Source organism: Nothoprocta perdicaria, unplaced genomic scaffold (genome assembly GCF_003342845.1).
Source record: "Nothoprocta perdicaria isolate Ctin4 unplaced genomic scaffold, notPer1 scaffold_94, whole genome shotgun sequence".
Lineage (NCBI taxonomy): Eukaryota > Metazoa > Chordata > Aves > Tinamiformes > Tinamidae > Nothoprocta > Nothoprocta perdicaria.
In genome coordinates, this window is record NW_020456243.1 from 1,100,920 (window position 1) to 1,123,068 (window position 22,149).

Consider the following 22,149-nt stretch of genomic DNA (forward strand, 5'->3'; position numbering starts at 1 on the left):
CTGGATTCAGCATCACCAATGAACAGCAGCTTACCCAGGACCAGAACCCTTTTCCTCTATTCCATTTATTTTTTTAATCTGTGAAGATGGTGATACAAAGTTACTAATGCGGTAAGGGACAGGGGAGATGAAGTCAAACTACTTCTTGTGAGTGTTTTGGTATCTGAGCAACATGAGTTGCAAGAACAAAAGCGAGATGTGGCAGCTTGTGTTGTGTTCACCACCGGCAACAGGCCAAGSAGAACAGGAAGGGAAGGGAGGGGAATGCAAAGTCCAATTTCACTTACTAATATGCAGCTACAATGATACAGAAAGAGGCAGAGTCTTGCCAAGACAAGGCAAGTTTACAGAACACACCTTCTCACTGTGATTCAAGCCTGCCAGTGAGCATGAAACACCCTGCTCAAAAAGCTTCCAACTTCTGCAGATAGGAATTGTGCTTTTGTCCATCCGCAGAGCTCAGTATTCAGCTAAAGGAAGTGGCCACCACAGACCCTGGACCAGACAACGCTACGAAGAGGCAGTTTGATGTTCCTGATCACTAGTAGAAGCTGCTTCAACTGGCAAAGAAAGAAAAGAAAAAGAAAAAAAGAGTCAAAATTGAAGAAGAGAATGCATTTTGCCAGGCTGAAGGACTTCAGTCATGGTGGAAAACTGATGGTAAGAGAAGACTGCCTCACCTGTGCCCCAGACTCCATGCCAAGACTAGCTCAGACAGAGGTTATGAATCTCATGGTAAAATTAAAAGCAAAGTCCTCTGGATTTTATTACACCAGAAATTAGATTTCATGCCCTGCTGTTGTATGAGATATTGCATTTATAGATCGCAGAGCAAGACCTTTTGGCCATTATCCACATTTTATAGAGAAGAAAAAGTGCAGAGGTTGGGACATAAGGGTCACACTTTCAAGTCACAGGATACTGACAGAATTGGGGAAAAAATACAAGTTTCCTGAGCTCTGCCCCTCTGCTCTCTGCACTTAGACGTCCTCACACAAGRGAAAGGCTCCCTTGAGGTCTTGGTAGCTAGAAATACTGCAAACTTGTAATCAAGAATTAATCAAGAATCAATCTGGTTGATCCTACTTTTGTGTCAAGAGTTCGTTGTTTTCCAARTTGTTGTTCATTGTTTTCCTTTGAATCGGAGTAAACTCGCTTCTGCCCACATCTGAACGAAACAATACTGAGCATTCAAAGCTCTCCCAAAAAAAGAATTGCCTCTACCACCAGAAAAACACTTTGAACAGYGTGTTAGTCCAATAAATAAAGGCAGATTATCTCGATGGCTAAGGGTTCTCTTTGCTGGGTGATACTGGTTAAACCTTCCAAATTAAGCAAACATTACACATTGATCTGGCATCTTGGTGGAGGTGGGAACTGATGCTATGGCTTACCTAGATTTAAATGAGTTTGAGCACCGCACTACCAAGATGCTGCTGGAAAGTGTTTTGCACTTTGAATTGATCAGGGTGATATTTTGCTCCTTTACTCTCCTGATCAACTCTTCTCCATGTCCCTGCTTTGGAGGCTCAAAATCAATTAAGAGAGTCTGTGTTTTCACATTGGCTAGTCTAGTCCTTACAGTCACATTAATAAAAAGTACTTTGTGGTATCTTCAACATTTCAGTAACAACAAAATTAAATCCAGAAGAGACTAGTCTAGTCTAGTCTAGTCTAATCTAATCTAATCTTCTGAAAAAAGAATCTAGAGTTTCACCTTGTCCCCTCGACATCTTCTGTCTGCCATCATTACACAGCAATGTAGTATAGTAAGGGCAGAGTTTTCCAACAGATGTGCCTAAGACATGTGAGTGAGTCAGCTACCAGAGGTACCCATGTCCACCCAGTAAACAGAAAAGGAGCCTTAGAGATTTGCTTAGCCTAAATAGCTCACATGAAGCCTTATGAGCTCAATTCAACCTCAAGAGCTATATATCTAATGTTAGRGGAGAAGAACGCACAAACTGAGGACTCAGAGAGAATATATTGATAAATATATGAGCCAACATAGGAGAAAACTAGCAGAGCAATATTTATCACAGTCCTAATGTAGGGCTGTTGCTAAAAGCTACAGTCTCCATCGACTTGCAGAGACAAGTTCATCCCTACTTTGAGTGATAAACTCACTTGTGGAACACTTAACTGGCTCCTTTGCTTCAGATCTACACAGAAAAAAAAAAAATAAAAAATGCTAAGACAGATTCCACTGCGATGTGTGGGTGATGGACTTTTCCTCCTGGCCAGGAAAATATGATGCCAGTTTTTCAGCRTCTTGGCACTGTGCTACTGGTCACCTCCCAGACAGGCAGAGCGGCTGCCTGAATCACCGTCAGCTAGCACTAAGAAAAGGATAAAATTAGCTTAGCTATTAGTGGAAATGTTTGGCTAACAAGTAGGACAGCATGATATTTTCGCCTAACACTGGATGGAACCATAGCCAGAGCTATGGCCTAGCTGCTAGTCGGAATGTAAATATTGTATGGGTAAAATTGATGGCTTTGTCCAAACTCAAAGGGAACATTTGATCCAGTGAAAAGCAGAGAGCTTCTGTGGAGGTCGCCCCGCACGCAGGACACTGCAGCCAGGCCGCGTGCGTGTCCRTGTGTCACTCGCTTTTGCCGAGTCCTCCCGCCCTGTGGTGCCGAGTTCCTTTCGGGTGACAACATGTGCAAAAGCATGTGCCAAGTGACATTTTTTCAGTGCTGGTCCAGCCCAACTATTATCTGGCAGAGTGACCGCAACCTCTTGCAGTAGAAGAAGGTCAGCACAAGCGGGGCCAGGCATCCAGCTCATGTCCTCATCCCGCGCCTTCCATGCAGGCGATTCCTGCTGGCTCCGGGGCTTTCCTTCTGGGGTGGTGGGTTACAAGACCTCTCCGTGGCCGCAAAGCAGGAGCTTACGCCTCCTGTATCCACCTGAAGTGAAGCTCTGCAGTCACTCAGGGACGTGACCGGGCACGGAGGCAAATGGAGGGACGGGGAGCGCGGTGGAGGCAAATGGCGGGACGGGGAGTGCGGTGGAAGCGGCAGGGCGGAGGCCAAGGGCTGCCACGGCTCCGGGCACACACTGAGGCGGCAGCAGCAGCAGCTTTTAGCGCCGGGAGCGTGGGGAGGCTGTGCCAGGGCCGCAATGGCTGCGGGAGGCGGCGCAGGCTGAGTCACGGGCTGAGTCACGGCCGGCCCCRCCAGGCCCCTCTCCTTTTCCCAAGCAAGGAAGCAGCGAGTGCCCACGAACGGCTTTTAAGGTTTGGATTCTGAGYATTCCCGCACGAAGCGGCCGCTCTGGCGCTGTGCAGGGCCCTCCACGCAGCGCAGCCCAGCGGGAGGCCGAGTCCTCCAACGCGCAGGGCATCCCAAGGGAGCAACCCGGGGCCTGGGCATCTCCAGGGCAGGGGGAGGCTGCTCATCCCAGGCCCGCTGTGCCCTGGGCGGCCTAACACTTGTCTCTGTCAGGAAGGGAGGCAAGGGGAAACCTCAGGCTCCGAGGTTTCCATCCTGGCATCGCCCTGCTCAGGAGAAGCGCCAGGATGCCGCTCACGGTCCTGCCACCCCTTGGGAAGAGCAGACCGCATGGCCTGGCTTTGTACCCGCAGWGTGGGCAGATGTTCACACTGTCCACAGTGTGAGACGCAGGAATTCAGGAGAGAAAAGAGGGAAAAGGGGCTAAAACCCCATCCTGACTCCGGTACAATGAATGAAAACCAGCAATTAAAAATAACGCTGCTAACTAACAGAAGAAAGGGAAAATAAATAGTGAAGAGTATATTCGAGAAGCTTTAAAGAACAGAAAAAAAAATGACACAGGAAATGGAAAAAAAAACGGCATTGGCTAAAGCTAAGGATAATAAAAGGGAGTTTTTAGAGTCCATTAGGAACACAAAAAATCTTTATAATGTTATAGGCCAAGAAGTAGATGGGGAAAACATTAGCAGCAATCCAAGCAGTCAGAAGTCTGTAAATGTTTTTCTTCTCTTTTAGGAAGCAATGTACTCTGCAATTCTTGAGTAATCTCAAAGGGGGATCAGCATTTCGGAGAGACACTTAACAGCAAAAGTACATGTGTCCTGGAGCAGTGAACAAGATACTGCAGAATAYTGCTCTCCCGGTGTTAGTATATAATAAACTTTGAATATTGAGGGAACGCTGGAGGCCAGAAGAAYGTGGGCACCGTGGGAATGTCACCCTCCAGCAGGAGCAAGGGTTTCCTTGGTGCAGTAACACTGTAAATGCAATGAATTGAGGGTGGACAAAACGCTTCTTTTGCATTGCACTGCAAGCATCATTTGCATTGCAAGATGGGAACTACGCAGTACATCTAACACCCTTTCCTGGGGGTGGCAGAGCTACACACGTCTCCAAAAGCAGTCACGGTTTTCGAGCAGGAGCGCACGGGACCGACACTCTGCTCCCTGCCATTGATTTGCACTAACGATCTAGAGGTCGATATGAAATCACGCTGAGAAAAGCTGCAGGGACCATAAAGAATTTCAGAGGCTGCGTCCCTGGCACCAGCAAGCGGGTTCTTGGATAACTGGTGAGCGGAAGGAAAAGCTCCTAAGGGACCAGGGGCACCCAGCCTGCGGCTCTGTCCAAGGGCACTTGCAAAGGGTAAACACCTAGCAAGAAAATGCGCTTTTCAGACAGCTGAGGAAGGCGCAGCGGGCACCAGTGCTTGGGAATAAGGCTGAAATTAAAAATAACGTGCGGCAGGGGATAACGGGTCACGGCAGGGAACGAGCAGGGCAGCGGCCCGCGGCGGGGAGCGGAGGGGCCGCGAGGGGACCGGCCCCGGCCGCGCGACCCCTGGCGGGCGCGGAGGCGGCGCCGAGGAGGCCTCCCGGCCACCGTCGCTACACAGGCAACCAGGCAGGCGGGGCGGCCGCTTCCGCCTCGGTAGCCGTCATGGCGGCGCCCGCCTCGCCGCCGTCTCTATGGTAGCTCTCCCGGCGGCGGTTCCGCGGGGCGTGTCCGTGCGTGGCGCGCGGTGCCTTGTGGGCGCTCGGCGGGGTTATGGTGGCGGAGTGAGGCCTGGTCGCGCAGCGCGGGCGGGCGCCGCGGGGTGAGAGGGCGATGGGGCCGGGGCCGGGGCCGGGGCCGGGGCCGGGGCCGGGGGGCTCAGCGGCTCAGCGGGATGGCCGCCCGCCCGCCCGCAGGCCTAGAGTTGCTGCTCCGGAAAGCAGCGCGGTGCAGAGGGCCGAGCGGGGGCCTGGCAGGCCGAGTCCAGCGCAGGCGGACCCCAGCAGGGGCCTCTCGGAGCAGGGCCGAGATCCGGGCGCTGTTACTGTTGCCGAGGCCAGGGCGGATCTGCCCGTGCAGCCGGGCAGGGGCTGGCGCGTCCCCGCGGCGCCCCGTGCTGGGTGCCAGTGGGTGTCGAGAACAAGCGGCTCTCTCGGCTTACGGCTCTGGAGCTGCCGGGGCTGGGAGGGAGCTGGTGAGGCCCGGGGCGTTCTGAGCAAATAATCCCTGTTTGTGGTATCAACAATGTATAAAATGGTACCTTCTTGTCTTTAGTGCTTGTTAAAGTGGTCTGTTGTCCTATATCATGTTTATTATCAGCCTTCCACAAGGCTGGCACCAGTGGGTGTTKCTGTGCGTGTCCCGGGTGCCCTTGGACTGGAGCTGTTGGAGGTGCCTGCCCTGGTGGATCTGGGTGCCCTTAGATGAGCCCTGGGGTTGCAGCTTTCCTGGCCCACCAGGAGTTCTTGGCGCAYGGATTAGGGCTGCACACGGAGGGTCCGGCTCCTGCACGGCCGCTTTGGGCACAGTGCACAAGGACAGGGACCCCACGTGTGGCAGAGGCTGCTCGCGGCCTGACTTGCTCCTTTGCCACAGAAGATTTGCCAGCAATTCCTGACATCAGTTATTTCATTTTTAGGCATGTGCTGGTGGCATGTGAGGGGTTTTGTTTGTTTTCACTGTTAATGTGGGGCAGYGCATAAGTCGGTGCCAGAGGGCAGTGCTGCTCCCCTGGTGTCCGTGCAGGGCCASGAGAAGGGCTGGAGCACTCCGGACCTGTCATTGTCCTCGTCTCATTGTCACCACGAGGTCCATGTCGGGCAGCGTTTGCGGTGCTGACACCCAGATACAGTTTGGATGGGAGCAGAGGGGCTCTTTGCAGCAGCACCGTGGGCAAGGCTGATGTCGGGGGAGAGGAAGGAGTTTAATTACACAGCTCAAAGCTGTGCCGCTGCCTGCAGGACAGGAGAGAACAGCCCATGGCCTGCTTTTTACCTCCATAAACAAAACCTCACAGATTCTCCCAGTGCTTCAGCTTTCACAAAAGCATTGCAGAAATTTTTCRTTCTTAAAAAAAATGGAGGTTCTGTCTGTCCTGTGCCAGCTGCTGGCTTGTGTTGTGTAGTGGGTCCGGCTGCTGCTGCTGCRGTTCCAGGAACGAGGCAGCTGCCAGTCAGTGTCCTTCATCACAATTTGCAGTAATGACCCATTTTTGCTTTTGCTTCTGCAGTAGTCAAAATGACCACAGCAGCAAGGCCAACATTTGAACCTGCAAGAGGAGGAAGAGGAAAAGGAGAAGGAGACTTAAGTCAGCTATCCAAGCAATATTCCAGCAGAGATCTTCCTTCTCATACAAAAATCAAATATAGGTAAGCTTTTCTTTTCAAAAATATAGGCAAATTTTGCTTTTCAGTCTTCCTTTTTGCAGAACAGACTGGGAAAGGCTATTCTGTTGCAAATGCTGCTCTGAGATTTTTCACTGTAGATGTCCCTGTTAACAAAGTGTTAAAGTATTTGTGGGTGCCAGAAGAGGAAACTGTTTTAGTCAGTATGAGACATAATGGGATCTTGTATGAATATTCTTCTCTGTTTCAAGTATATAATAAATTTTACTTATCATTTTAGGAATTTAATTGAAATTTTGAATTGATGTGATACAGACATGTAGGTTTTAGAAGAGATGTGGCAGCTGGAAATGTTCTTTAAACAGCTGGYCTTATTCTTGTCAATGAAACTACTTGTAAAGGTTTTACATTTCTATGTTCTGTGTGCTGATATTTTTCCTCATCCCTCTCCTTTTTTGGCATGACTAAGAATTGCAGTGTTTTGGAGAATATCCAAAAAACAGCACAAAAATGTTGTCAAATGCTAGTTCATTAGTATGAAAAAAAATTGCTGGTGTCCTTTTGGGGACATGGGGGGCCACCAAGTGCTTTGAGAGAAGTGGAGAGAAATATATAGATAAATATGCAGGAAAATACAGTGTCTRTGTCAACAAATCCCTTTACTTGGAGGTAGCGCGGGAGTTCAGTGTTGTCTGTTCTTCTCCCAAGTACCTGATGCAAAATTACCCGTGTTAAATAGTCAGAACAGTGTGACTTCGCAGGAAAGATTCATTATTTCAGTGCCTCTCATGCTTGCCTGGATGACACAGAGCTTTGGAGCATGGCTGCAGCTAAACTGTGGATTCCACATTCAGGTTTTTAATTACAAGAGCAAGTGAAATACTTCATTATAAAGACAGGCGGTGCACACGATGTATTTAGAGTAGCTCGAGTCTGGGTTTCTTCCAGGCACACTTATTTCCAGAGTTAGGTTCACTGAAAGGTGAAAGGAATTGCTTATTTTTATTCTTAGTGTGACTCAAATATAAATAGYCTGTTGGTTTTGGCCAGTGTGTCTTATATAAAGCGGAAAAATATGTACTTATAATGTGTTTCACTTTAGCTAGTGTTTTCATTGGTCCCCTCAATGGTTTTTGTTTCTTTATTTTAAGAGGTATGGGACATTTTAAGATGTATGGGACATTATCTGATGTATCTCTTGGGGAAAGTTTTAAGAAAAATGTGCTCCGGTTTTGGTCTGATCTGTAAGCTCTCAGAAACCTGGTGCATGCAGCAGTTGCTTGGTGTGGTGCAACTGTGAGAAGAAAGGTGGCTTGAAGGCTGGTRTGTGTTGATAGGACACTTGGCCTGGGGCTCCTGCAGAATAGCAGAAGACTTATCAATATCTTGTAGATATTTCTATAATCGTCTTGTTTTTCCAGGAGTTAATGCAGGGTTTTTAAGTTAATTTGAGAGCCCCTGTAAAGAGGGAGACTTGCATACGATTAAATGCATTGCATGTAATACATACAGAGCAAGGAAATGATAATGTGAAGAAATGTATGGCTGCATGGTACCACATCTTATTCTCACCTGTTTATCCCAAGATGCTACTTGAAAACTGTCAACTTCAGCCTTTTTTTTTTTTTTTTTTTTAACCTCCTTATGTCATTGTAGGCAGGCCACACAGGATGCTCCGGAGGAGCTTCGCAACCGTGACTTCAGAAGGGAGCTGGAGGAGAGAGAACGGGTTGCTGCCAGAGAGAAGAACAGAGACAGACCGAACAGAGGTAAAAATAAAACTCTTGATTCTTTGTTAGAGACTTGATGCCTTTGTGTGGCGTTACTCGAACAGGGAATTCAGCRTTGTGAGAAATTTGCAGGTTGCTGGCAGCGTGTCCTGTGGGGAAAATGAGGCGGTTGGGTCTGAATGTTGGGGGTGGTTGAGCTGCCCAGGAATGTCTGCTGGCTTCGTGCTAGCTAAAATGTAGGTCAGCCCTTTGAAAAGCACAGGCCATGAGGCAGGCCAGCTGATAGCCTGGGACTGAAATGAACTGGCAGCAAATACCTACAGTTAATAAAGGGCTTTTTTGTACTTGAACAAATGAGATGGGAGGGAGAAGGGGAGTGACTCCTGTTCTGCTSTTGCAGCAGCAGGGGAACTGTAAGCCACCTGTTAAAGGATGTGATGCTGTTCAGGTACAGTCCAGTGATCAACTGAAACGGCAGTCAAAACGTTAATTAAGAAATAGTCATTTTTAATATTAAGGTTGCCAGAATTTAAGTAGTTCTTTTAGGTTAGAATATGTGAAGCTTGCATAGATTTTAGGGAGCTCCTGAATTTACAGGCCAAGGCAGATGTCATTTGAATTGAAACTAATGCAGCAGTATTGCTTTGGGGTAGCCCATGAAGGGAATGCTCCACTCGGATGTTTGGATATGTAGAAAGGGGTTAGTTCTCTAAAGTTTCTTCTGCTGTTCTTTTTGTCTSGAAATAGTAACTTAAAAAAACTTAGAGGACAAATTTTGAGTTTGGAGTAGTTAGTGCTTTCCTTGAGGGTATCTCCAAGGGAGGAATTAGTGTGGGCATTAAGATTAAGAGATGACTGAAAACAGAACATAATTCACATCCATTAGTCAAAAGTAGGGTAAAGTTCTAGGGTTTCTCCTTTTTTTTTTTGACATCAGATGCTGTAAAATGAAGTGACTTATTCTCTATTTTAAATCTTATTCCTTAGAACATACAACATCATCCTCTGTGTCCAAGAAGCCTCGGCTAGATCAAATTCCTGCTGCAAATCTTGATGCTGATGATCCACTTACAGATGTATGAGGTTTTTGTTTGTCTGTTTTCAGTCTTCTGTCCTGTCCTTCTCCTGCTTTAGGAGAAGGCAAGTCTTGTTTATTTACTGTTAATAGGATATTTTCAGGTGTGTTAAAGATTGAAGACAGGTAATTGCTCCCTGGTCCCAGCCCGTCTTTTGTCTTCAGTTACTCTAACCTGGTGGGAATACCATTCTCTAATGGTTTCCTTAGAAAGGGGCATACGTGCTTTGACTGCTAGCACATAAAGAAATACTACTTTGAACTTAGAAATTCAAAATAGTACTTTAAGGATGTGGAAAGAGTGACTTCTTCGACTCAATGAGCCACCAAATTGGCTACAATTCCCCAGAGCTGTTCATATGCACTGAAGGCCTGCATAAGCAAAAYGGATTCTTGCTTTTCGTTCCTCTCCTTATACTCCATCTGGCACCTGAGTCCAGTGCTTGACCCTAGGCTGAGTGTGTTTTATTTGTTTGTTTCTTGATCTTATATTTGGTCCCATCACTGCTGGAGGTGTTCGGTGTTGAGGCACACTAGTGTGGTGGCTTAGGTCACAATGATTAGAGTGGTTAAGGACAGCCACTTTCTGGAATCTGTCAGYACATCTGCTCAGTTATAAATATTGAATTGCAGTCAGCCAAATAAGGAAAAACTCGTGCCTTGTGTCTTGCATTTACTTTATAAAAACAAATAAACCATTTTTATTGATTTCTGAAGGATTTAGATGCTTGCAGTAACAGCAAATGCAACCAGCAGCCTTCAGCTGGGCAGACCAGGAAGGATTTTGTTGATTTTTGGCTTGTTTACTTGTTTCTTTGTTTGGATAAGCAATATGTCTCAGTAATTTGCAGAATTAAAAGCTAGTTTTACTAAATTAATGAGCAGCTTTCTTTTTCCTTTTGTTAGGAAGATGATGAAGATGAAGATCTGGAAGACAGCGATGATGATGACACTGCAGCTCTTCTGGCTGAACTAGAAAAAATCAAGAAAGAGCGAGCTGAGGAACAGGCTCGAAAGGTAAAATCTCACCAACGAGAGGGCAGTTGTATTTCTGCAGGCCTGTTTGTTGGCACTGCTGTGCCAGAGGTGCCTGGGAGCAGAGAGAGCTCCAGGGCTGCCCCTTCTCCTTTGGAGAGACCCTGTCAGACACGTCAGGGCACTGGTGCTTTTGCTTAGGGCTGTGCGCTCTACTCAAATATTGCTCTTTTAATAGCATTGATGCTGTGTTGTCTTAGGAGGGATTAGCACCTGTAACTGCTAAGACCAGAGTTATCCTGATGTGGCTGTTCACAGGCAGGTTTTTTTGAAAAATGTCTTATCAAAACAAATGACAAATGTGGCAATGAGTCTTTCAGAGTGTCACCTCCATAGGTAACTTTAATACCTCCCTATTAGCCCTCTGTAAAGGTAGAAAGCACACGCTGTGTGCACGAAAGGGAAGGGAAAGGAAGTTTCTTAAGTTGGATATTTCTCCAGTGAGTAGTGTGAAAAGTGTCGTATACGAAGGATTTACCCTAATGTAAAAAAATCCTCTTACCTTTTTATAACATAACCCAAGATACTTCTTAAAACATGTTAAATTGATGTGTTGGGTTTCGATCAGGATGTTTGCTGCTGTGGTGACTTCAGTGTTTTGGCGCTTCTGAACCCTGTGCCACCCTTTACCCTGTGCCACCCTTTACCCTGTGCCACCCTTTACCCTGTGCCACCCTTTACCCTGTGCCACCCTTTACCCTGTGCTCTGGGTGTCCCTGCTGGAGTGGGGGGTTTGGACCAAATCATCTCTAGAGGTCCCTTCCAACCTCAACCATTCTGTGATCCTACGAACTGATCAGAACCTTACCCATAGTTTAAGGTGCACACCAGTAGTTTAACTGCTGCAATACGTTTCATGAGTGCTCTGCAGTAGAGGCAGGCCATAACTTCTAGGAGATACTGTGAACACCTGGTAGGCAGTGGCGTTTTAACTGCTGTAGGCAGCAGTGTAGAGCTTGACTGCACTTTTGGCTACCAGTATAGAAACTTGCCTTGAAAATCAGCAACATCTATAAAAATCAGTGAGCTCTGGAGTTTTAGATTTTAATGCTGGAAGGTTAAAAGGAATACCAGTATAAAATTTTGCTGTAGAAGATYTGTTGAAACTGGGTTCATTATCTGGCCTGTGAATGCCCTGTTAAGTTAAAGTCTATTTGAGAGCCTCTCTTGTGCACTTGATGCGCACAACACAGTAATGTTCAGAAATGTGTAATTGTGTTCTGCAATAATAACTGTTGCCAGTGTAAGTCATTTTCATGTTCTTCCAGGTATTGCTGTTTGAAATGTATTAAAATACAAGTTCATGGCAGCAGTGTGTAGGGAAGGCTGCTACTTCAGCTGTCTTCACACATAGTTCTTATGTGAAAACATGTSAAACATCTCCGTAATTGCCCAGTAATTGAAATTATGCCTTAAAATTAGGCAACGTAGCTTGTTTAGCACTTTTCAATTGAGAAAACTCACATTATCACAGTAATGACAGTAAACTGCAGCACACAAARCTAAGGGTGTGTTTCTCAGCACAGGTGTGTGAAGCGCACAGGGTGTTATCAGGTCTATGCTTTTTTCTGTCACTAGATGGTGCCAAAAGCTGTGAAGTTTCTCGGGTAGAACTTGCTCTGTTCTGCTGTCTTTAAATGTAAGGATTCTGTGTTCTCATGGATGTTCCCTTTGCCACAAAAGTAGAGATTATAGTTTTGCACGCTGTGTGTATGTTCAAAACGTGCACAGGTATCTGAATGAATTAATGAATGCTTTTGTTTCTTCTGAAAAATAAGTGTTAGCTATTTGTAGTAGTCCACGTTAATGCACGGTTGCTATGTGCTTTGTTCAGCCTGTCAGTAGGGAGGAATTTGTCTTGATTTCCTAAAAGTCTTTGATAATGAGTGGGCACCGTAAAGTGCYTGGAATTTTTGTTTTGTTTTTTTCTTTTCCTCCAGAGTAGGAAACTGAAACTAAATTAATGGAAAAGGAAAAACCAGCTATGCAAGGTGGAGCCCAACCACCTTGGAGTCTTTGGGACTAAGGGAGTCCATACAAAAGATGACTTAAATATTTTGTCTGCTTAGACTATGCTTTTAGTTTCCAATATCTTTAAAATGAGGCATTACTTACAGAGAAAGGGATTTATACAAAATGACTATAAAATGCTCTGTGAGATGTATGGGATTTTGTTATAAGTCTATTGCAAACCACGATTGAAATCTGATTTCATAAGTAACTGTGTTAGTCATCATCAACTTTAAGGAAAATCTCATGTGTACACTTAACTGTGTAGTTGCTGTTAATCCCAGTCCATGTAAAGACTTCAAAAATCTATTTCATTTTTGTACAGACAAATTAACATACAGTCTTAAGACAGCAGTGGTTCTCCTGAGAAATCTTAGTCTTAAGATGAATTTGATCAGGTATAGTATTATATCAGGAATTTCACTATGATATGTAAATATTCCCTTATGAAATGTTATTGCAATTTTTTTTTTTTAAGTGAACTCTATACCTTTGTTAACTACCTTTACTCATCACTTTGCGTGCTATTTAAGCTGCCTTTGAAAGGAGGGCTGGTAAATTTTCCTTTTAAATCCATTTTGTGGAAATCTGGATAGATCCAAAGCTGCACAACCTTTCATCTGCTGTCTGTGCTTAATATTGAGGGAGAGCTAGCAGGTTTTGTGTGCAGTGAAACTTTTCTTCCTTGTATCTATCATCTCAATTTGACATTACGACTCTCTCTGGCTTTTCGTTTTATTATTAAAATAATAAAAAACAAACCTCATCGAATGTTCCTGTAAGCAGCTGATTATCCCAGCAGCACAATCCCAGTAAAGCTCATCTACAGTCCAGAGATTTACACTCACCTGAGAAGAGCTGCTAAGGCTTGTGGCTGGCTTTCCTCCACTGTTATTTCTCCATGTATTTTTCCATAATTGAATATATTACTTTACAAATAGCCAAAATTGAACCACTTGAGACCTTATCTCCATCCTATTTTAGCCATGTCCTCTTTCTGACTTTCAAATAAATATTAGAAAATGAATCTTGATACACTTTCTTGATACATTTTCACTTAAAGTGTAGAATTAAAGCTAGAGTGTCAGATCAGGGTAAGTAGAGGATCTTGGTGAAGAACTAAAACCAAATAATCCAGTATATTTCATTATTAAGTTTTGTGGGACATGCTATCAACCCTCACCTTCATGAAGAACTAATAGCAGACCCTTCCTGTGGAAACAGAATCMCAGGATGGTTGAGGTTGGAAGGGACCTCTAGAGMTCATCCAGTCCAACCYCCTGCTCCAGCAGGGACACCCAGAGCACGGGGCACAGGGTGGCAGCCAGGYGGGTTTGGRAGATCTCCAGAGAAGGAGACTCCACAACCTCCCTGGGCAGCCTGTKCCAGGGCTCTGGCACCCTCACAGTGARGAAGTTCCTGCCTGAAGAACTGCCTATGTTTCAACTTACACCCGTTGCCCCTTGTAACAATGGATCTGAATGTAGACACTGCAGTTGTGCTGCACTTTGACCGCTTTCTAAAGTTCTAAACAACTATTTTAATCACAACGTTATGTTGTGTCAATAACTTGCAGATGATCGTGTAACTGGGGTGCATCTCTGCCTTACTGAGTTTAGTTCCCTGCTGTTAAAGGCAATGCTGTCGTGGTTTGCCATCTAAAAATCAACACTTAAACAAGGCTGTGTAGTTTTCAGTCTTTGAAGTGTGGATTTCTTCTCAGTTTTTCTTCCAGCAGCTCAAAAACTRTAAGAGCTGAACAGGATAATGGAGTTTAATGCAGGGGTGTCATTTCAGCCCTTCCTGTAAAACTGATCTTGCTTGGAGCTCAGGCTAAGGCCACTACTAAAAAAAGCACTATAGTTACAGTAATGTTTTTCTTTCCTTTGTGGTCAGAAACAAACATGCCAAGGGGCTGTACTTCATGCAGCAAGATAAGGAATAATTGTTCAGTTGAGGTAAATATAGCTTTGTCCACATTCTTTTTTTCCAAGCATGATGCCACACGGCGGGTACAGGGTTGTACAGAGCAGTTTGCGGGGAGACCCTGTTCAGAGCTTCGTCTCCCTCAGCTTCCTTGGGGTCTCTGCAGTGTTTGCACTTCATCCCGTCTGATTTAAGTGCACTTGTGGTTGGTACAAGCTGCTGCCACTGGAGAGCACAGCACTGTGTGTGTGTAGCCAYGGAGTGATCTGGAGCAGGCCTTGTGCTGAAACGGCCTGGGAAAAGGGTCATAAACTCATCTGCAGAACAGGAAGACAAAGAGGTATTATGCCAAAAAGGGGGGAGTGAATGGAGAACATTATAATATATATTTTATATATATATAAAATATCTGGGGAGAGCTAGTAGGTGTCAACTGCACCTGAGCCTGTGACACTGGGTGGTTCCCGTGTCACATCTCTAACACAAAATTTAGGCATTGACTYATTTCTGATCTTGCATCCTGTCTTTGAGAGGTTTTAGCGAAGCTAAATAATAAAAAATCTTCATCCTCAGAATTAGCTGTGTCCTAAAAGAGTTCTAGCAAAAATGCTGAGATGCCATCCAGCCTCCAACAGCTKTGAAGGAATAAATTCCATAAGGAACTCGCTGCGCCTGTGAGTACTCGTGCGGTCTTCTCTGCCAAGCAGCCCCAACCAGCACTCCGCAGTTGCTCTCGAGAGTCTCATTTCTAAATAGAAAATAGAAACTTCTCTGGTTTGYTACCCCCTCAGCTCTGCCCTTCCTGCAGCTCCCGAGGGAGGCAGAGCCCTGCTTGGAGCAGAGCTGCCCTGCGCCCCRCGGGAGCACGGAGCACCCGGGGGCTCTGCAGCGTCTGCTGCAGTGGGTAGGGAAAATCCCTCTGGAAAACAACATTAATGGGTGTTTTCTTTAGCTGTTGTTGATAGCAAAGAAGGCTGGGCAGTTTCYGCTAGTGTTTTGTCCCTCTGTTTTTAATAACTTTATAGGTGCAAAAACAAGATGTAGTAATTTAAAACGCCCAAGACTGTTCCTACCATTTCTTTTAATTATAGTGTAGTCTTTGCTGCCTTCCAGTTCTCTGGAATGGCAGCTGACTTGAGGCTGTAGTGCCGTTAGCTACCAGTTTTATGGCAGCCTGCAGTGGAGGAGATGTAGATCTGGTGCCTGCCCTGTGTCCCATTTCACTGCTGTTTGCTTCTCCATGCTACCAGGAGAGAAAATGGGAAATCCTGTTTACATGTTGTGAGAAGTGTTGCAGACATTTCTTGTCTGTAATCCACAGAAAGATGTAAAATCCATCTCTAATACTGGGGATAATGTTCTGTATCAAGTGCCTCTGCTGTCTGTGATTCCTTATTTAGCAGCGTGGGGGCAGTAACTGATGCTGGAATCCGAATGCTGCATTTAGAGCAGTGCTTGCAAGGGCAAAACTGGTCTGTTTGTGTTGATAACTTCAACTACTGCAGTTTTACTGAAGCTCCGTGGACGCAGGAGCAAGAAGGAGTTTTGCCTTTCGCTGTGTTTTGATGAGGCCTTGCAGGGCTGGCCCTGAAGCCGTGCCTCRCCGTTAGGCTGTGTGCCCTTTTCTTGAGATGGTCACACTGGCAGCTGATTGCACCTCATCTCAACATTTGTTTGTGAAAAGCACTCTGATCGTACATATATTTTCATAAGTTAAACTGGCAGTTCTGGAGAGGTACATTTGCATTGGTAATCCTGCTTAGTCTACTGTGTATATGTATGTGTGTGTATATTTATGSTAAGTTAGTGTGGTACAGCAGGGGATGGGATGTCTTTCATGGGAGTATTCCCCTCACCTGATGTGTTAATTGAAAACCTTAGTAGTTGTAGGTAGCTTCATAGTTGCAGTGAAGTGTTTGACACTGAGGTCCTTGGTTGGCATCAGCCCTCACGTTTATCCCACTGTTTCCATGTGCCCCAGCCGTGAGCTCTGCAGCTGGAAACTGAAGGTCCCCCGGGAGCCCCCGGCTTTGGCAGGGACCGTGGTTGGAGTCACCAGCAGCACTGAGGAGACTTGAGAGGGTTTTAACTGGGCCACGTCCAGCTGGTACTTGGAGCCTACAGAGGAAGGGGCAGGCCTAGTTAGGCCACATGAGAGGCATCTTCCCTCCTCCTGCTCTTTCATCAAAGAGCAACCCTTGTAACACATTTAAAAGGCTGTGGAGAACRTTGTTGGTGTGAAATGGATGTTACACGTTCGCTTTGAGATCTGTGAACATTTCAGTCGCTAAAGAAGCTACTGCAGCTGGTGCGTGTGGGCAGTGGGATGTGTTTTGTGTTGCCTCTAGTGCAGAGCTTTAGTTAGGCCCCGCTCAGAAGCTTGTGAACAGCGCAAGAACTAGGGCTGAGTCTTGATATTGGAATTCCTAAACAGTCTTCTGACATCCCTACTCGGTTTTGCCTTAAATTCCTCAGTATTAATTTTAATTGGTCCCTGGAGAAGTTGTAAGATGTGAGGTAGATTGCTGCAGATGATAGAGAAGTTTAAAGATGCCGTAATGTTTCTTCCAGAGTTGAATACTGTATAATTTATCCTCTTTTCTCATGAGGGTGAAGAAAATCTGTTAATCTTTTTACAATTTTAATATAATAAATATGTAAATGCTAAAGCTAGAATTTAACAGGGTGGGGTTTTTTTGAACATCAAAGCCAAGCAGAGTAGAAGTGTGGGCTAGAGTGACATTTTATTAGCAATCCTAAGCTCTTCAAAGTGTRTCTGCTTCTGACCTTGTTCTACTTATCCACAAGTGTCAAACAGTTTGGAAGGTCTGAGCTAGGAATTAAAGCTCTCTGTGCGGGTGTTTGCAGATAAATAAAGTTTATCTTTCCTTACAACTGGATGAGAAAAAATACGACAGGGGAGTGATCCGGCATTTCTTAGTTTCATTAAATTTTTAAATTTTAATTTCAGGAACAAGAGCAAAAGGCTGAGGAGGAGAGGATTCGAATGGAGAACATTCTGAGCGGGAACCCGCTGCTGAACCTGACGGGCCCCGCGCAGCCCCAGGCCAACTTCAAAGTGAAGAGGAGGTGGGTGGCGGGGGGGGGTGCCCCCCACCCCGTTTGGGGACGTCCCCGAGTCCCCTTTTGGTGCTGTGAGAACCTAGACATGTCACCAGAACCTAGACATGTCACCACCGCCTGTGGCTTCAGCTCTTCAACATTCAGCCCTTTCTTTAGGGCAACTGGAAGTAACAGTTAGCCCTTTCTGACAAAGGTTCTTGTTGAGAGATATCACAGTCCCTATTGTGTTTAGCTAACTTTTAGGGCCATTATTCTCTGTAAAGTTAAAACCTTTATTCTCTCACATTCTTTTCACCTCTTTCTTTCTCATTCACAAACATGTAGAAGGTAACTGGGGTGAAAACTTCTCTTTTTTTTTGACCAAAATCTGATCTGTGTGACTAGTTATTCCTAATACATCTGAATAGGAAGGCCCAGCCATGTTTAAATAGATCTGTAAATGGCAGCTAATTAAAAAAAAATAATAATAAATGGCGTTTAAACATACTAAAACTAAAAATTMTTTTCTTTCCAGATGGGATGATGACGTTGTCTTCAAGAATTGTGCCAAGGGAATAGATGAAACAAAAAAGGACAAAAGATTTGTGAATGATACCCTGCGATCAGAATTTCACAAAAAGTTCATGGAGAAATATATCAAGTAGTACAGTTTTATGTGCTTTGCTGCTGAAGGACTTGGAAGGTCGGAGTTGTTTCTCCCTCTCCCTCAGAATTCATGGCTGTAGTCATGAATTCCCAAATGATTTTCCAAGATCATCAACGGCTTCATAATTAATTGCTGTGTTTGTCTGAGGTGTTTTATTCTTTCAGTAAGCTTTCCCTTTTGATTTTAATTAAACCTTTGTGTTTCCTGAACGTTTTTGTTGTTGGTATGAGTTTGCTTTTAACAGCCTTCATGTAAATGGTACAAGAGAGAATCTGGTTTGCAGTAAATACTTCCAGCTGTTTTMATTGTTTTCCAAAACAATCAGTATTTGTAATTCTGGTGGTTTGTAACTCATGCAAATTATATAAAGGTGAATATTACCAAGATAGGGAATAGCAGAGTATGACAAATTGTWTGACCTGAGAAAACCTGCAGTTTCTGTGCTAAACTGGACTTGTCTCTCTTTTACAGCTAGTCRGAAAGTTAATGGTCTTCCTCTCTAGTTGCTTCTTTCTCAGCAACCAAGTTGCGCTTTGGTGAGTTGAATTTCTGACCAAGAATTTGGAGTCAACCTCTGGAGCTCTTGCCTGGCTCTGAGGAGATGCAGGGTGATGTGTGGGAAAGCCCCACACCGAGTGGGGAGTGCTGCTCTCTGGAACCAGGGAGGGTTTCTYCCTCTTTGAAACCCACTCTGGTGCCAGCCCACCAGCCACAACCACRAGGCAGTAACGCTCTGCCTGTTGGAGTTTGTTTCAGGGCTAGAAACTCAGAGTCTGCTCATGAGGGCTTTTATTAAATGGTTTTTCTCCTCAAGATACTGCAGTACACTTCAGTTTCTCTTCTAAAATGTCCATTTTAACACATAATAGGATAATATGAAATATCGAAAAAATGGGGTTATTGTGTTGTACCCATCTGCTCCAACACTTTCCCAGGACCTCTGGTCCGTGTGACAGGCAGCTGCCAACAGAACCAGCGCCCAGCTGCTGCAGGAGGCAACGTGGAAGAAAGTCAGGTCGGTGCTTCCAGGAACGTAACGACCTTGATTGCAAACAGTGTGAAATGGTTCCTCCTCCTGTGCTGGTGTTGTTTCTGTGCTTGATGTTACCTTAACAGCAGTTTCCCCATTTTTCAAGGTTATCCTTGGTGTATCCTCAGCATCACAGTAGCCTTTGCACTGGAAAACAGGACCGTCTGTATGGAGTAAGAGGTAAACTTCTTTCAAAAAAGAAGGCTTTTTTACAAAGCACCATCTCAAAATTATATTTGGAGCCCAATATAGTTATGAAGGGTTAGCAGTGCTAGGAATAAGAGCTTAATGACAGCCTTGCATCACTAACCTTGCCTGAAAAKGACTGTGCTTTAACTGCGTTGCATAAACAATAAATATTTTACCATCTATTTTTCTTAAGTAAGTGTGTGAATGTTAAAGGTTTCATATTGCCCTCATCAAATGASGTGCCTGGCCCGGCTTTCATTCAATCCCAGGTTCCATGTAAGCATCCTGTAAATGGGAAGAAGATGCCAGGAGCGGGAGGGAGGAGCAGCGGTGCTGGGGATGGCGCCGGCCGGGCCAGCCCTGCCCCTGCCACGTCCCAGCAACTGCTCCACTCTCTTTATATCGGCCTTTAAGAGCCTCAAACACCAAGAACTGGAGGCTGAATGTGGCTGAATGGGCCGGGGCTGTTGCAGCCCTTGGAGTCCTCCTGAAGGGATTTGCTGATGCCTGGGAATGCTGCAGCCTCCGGGGGCAGGTTCCTGGCAGCAGCCGTGACTGCCCAGAGGACTCCTGGTGCTCCAAGGAAAGTCCCTCACGTGTTGCACTTCCTTGGTTCCTGGTGCTCTGCACTACAAAGACGGGGAGAGAAGGAAAATACAGAACTACTCTGCATGAAAGTCCTCCTTCCATTTATTTACTTTTTTAAAAGCTTCTAAGTTCTTAAAATGAAACTGGCATCTGTTGGTCTAGAACAAGATTTCCTGCTAAATTTGTCTGTCGTTCTTGGGAAGATTTTTTTGGACTACTTTTCCCAAAGAAATAGTATCCGCTTTGCTTTTAGACTGCATTTTTCCTAGGCAGACCRACAGCTTTTAATAGTTATCCTTTTAGCCATGAAAGCACTAACATACTTGTTCTCCCCCAAGATAACAGTATAAATAGGCACTTTTGGCACCTCTGAGCCCTTTTGGGAAGGGGAGATAGGAGAAAGAGTGATGTTGCTATAGATGTCAGAATTACTTGTTACTGTGTTTTTGTTTTTTAATAAAAAGCTGCTGCATTTTTCAGTTGCTCAGTCGCACACACACTTTGCCTCTGACTTCTGTGAATTGCAGACTTTCCTTCCTGTGTTTTCCTTTCCAAGGGGGACAGTTCAAGGGCTGTGACAGAAGAAAGTTGCCTGTGATCTGTGCCTGACAGGAAAACGAGGCTGGAGATTAAATAGAGACTAGGGGCTAGTTTTTAAAATTGCTTCGGTTCAGAGCACTGGAATATGCTTAAAGGGTATGATAAAAGTCTGTATGTGCAGTAGGGTTTTTCTTTTTTTTTCCTCTCATAACTTCTGATCAGAAGTTTAATGTCACTGATCTTACTGAAGTTTTATCTTTAAAGCAGAAACTGTAGCTTGGTGATGGAGAACTTCTGTAACTCCAACCAAAAGGCAGATTTATCTAAACTTAGACAAGCTAAATCTCCTCTGCAGACATCAACTTCCCACAAGGACTAAGAAAGGAAGCACGTATAGAGCTTCCAGGTGAAGCAAGGGCACTGTTCATGAGGTTCAGTAATGAAACCAAGAAACCCAGTGAGTCCAATTGCTCCCCGTTGGAACCAACAGCATCTGAATAGCAGGAGATGGTTTATGCTAACTTGTTCTGTTACACAATTTTATAGCTCACATCAGGAACCTGTTATGACAGGTGTTATAAACCAGGCTTATATGGTGAAGAGCCTAAATGCTCAGAAATGAAGGTGATCAGTAGTCAGCATGGATTCACTAAGGGGAAGTCATGTCTGATGAACCTAATAACCTTCTATGATGGGATGGCTGGCCGGCTGGACGAGGGGAGAGCCGTGGATGTTGTCTACCTTGACTTCAAGCAAGGCTTTCGACATCATCTCCCATAACATCCACATTGGAAAGCTCCAGAAGTGTGGACTGGACAGGTGGACAGTGAATTGGATGGAGAACTGGCTGGATGGCAGAGCTCAGAGGGTGGTGATAAATGGGGTTGAGTCCAGCGACCCTGCGATTCTGGCTGACACCCTGTGCCCCGTGCTCTGGGTGTCCCTGCTGGAGCAGGGGGTTGGACTCGATGATCTCTAGAGSTCCCTTCCCACYTCAACCACTCTKTGATTCTGTGATTCTGTGAAAGGTGGGTGAAGGGCGGGGGTGAGACGCACTGCAGCACCACAGAAGCTTGTGTTGGAGCTAGCTGCTAAGTTCTTCTCGGTACCTGCCCCTGCCTGATCTAAAGCCCTGTCCCTCTTTCCTACCCTTAGAGATATTCTCATTAAGAAATTAGACTACTTATTTTCACCTGGCTATTTCAGCGGGCAGGATTGCAGGAGGCAGCCGTCCTGCCGTGGGAAAGGTCTGTTCTTCCTGTGCTGCAGAACTCGCTCACGGAAGCTCGGTCAGAGCTGGGTAAGGACAGGGGCATGTCTGTCATTCCGGCAGGGGCTCCGATCCCATCTCCACAGCCCCGTTGGGCRGCCGGGTTGCACCTGCGGCAGGTCGGGGCTCGGGGCTGGCTCGATGCTGCGGCTGGTTGTGCTGCCCGGGCACCGCGTGTGAACCTGCCTGGGGGTCRTGTCCATCCTGCAAGCAGGATCCTGGGTATTTTCCTTCCAGGGTGAATCAGCTCCCCGAAGGAGAAGTTCTCCCTCTGGGATCATCATGTGTCCAGGACCTGGTGCACCCTCAACGTCCTACATCTTCCTGGGTTCCCACCTAGATGGGCCGTTGGGAACATGGATTTCTGTCAATGTGCTGGCCTGAGTTTGTCGTTCTGGTACGGACCAATGTCACTCGAATGCCACAATGCTGCCTTGGGGGCAGGA

At 45.7% G+C, this 22,149-nt stretch overlaps 1 protein-coding gene across 1 annotated transcript; it reads left to right on the top strand.

Moving 5' to 3' along the window:
* Nucleotides 1–5,007: 5,007 nt before the first annotated feature.
* On the top strand, nt 5,008–19,386 carry CWC15 (CWC15 spliceosome associated protein homolog). The gene is made up of 7 exons (XM_026052950.1): nt 5,008–5,058; nt 6,466–6,604; nt 8,237–8,349; nt 9,298–9,386; nt 10,292–10,402; nt 17,328–17,446; nt 17,955–19,386. Exons 2-7 carry the CDS (start codon nt 6,474–6,476, stop codon nt 18,082–18,084), a joined length of 693 nt encoding a protein of 230 aa, XP_025908735.1. The 5' UTR covers nt 5,008–5,058; nt 6,466–6,473; the 3' UTR covers nt 18,085–19,386.
* The last annotated feature ends 2,763 nt before the right edge of the window (nt 19,387–22,149 follow it).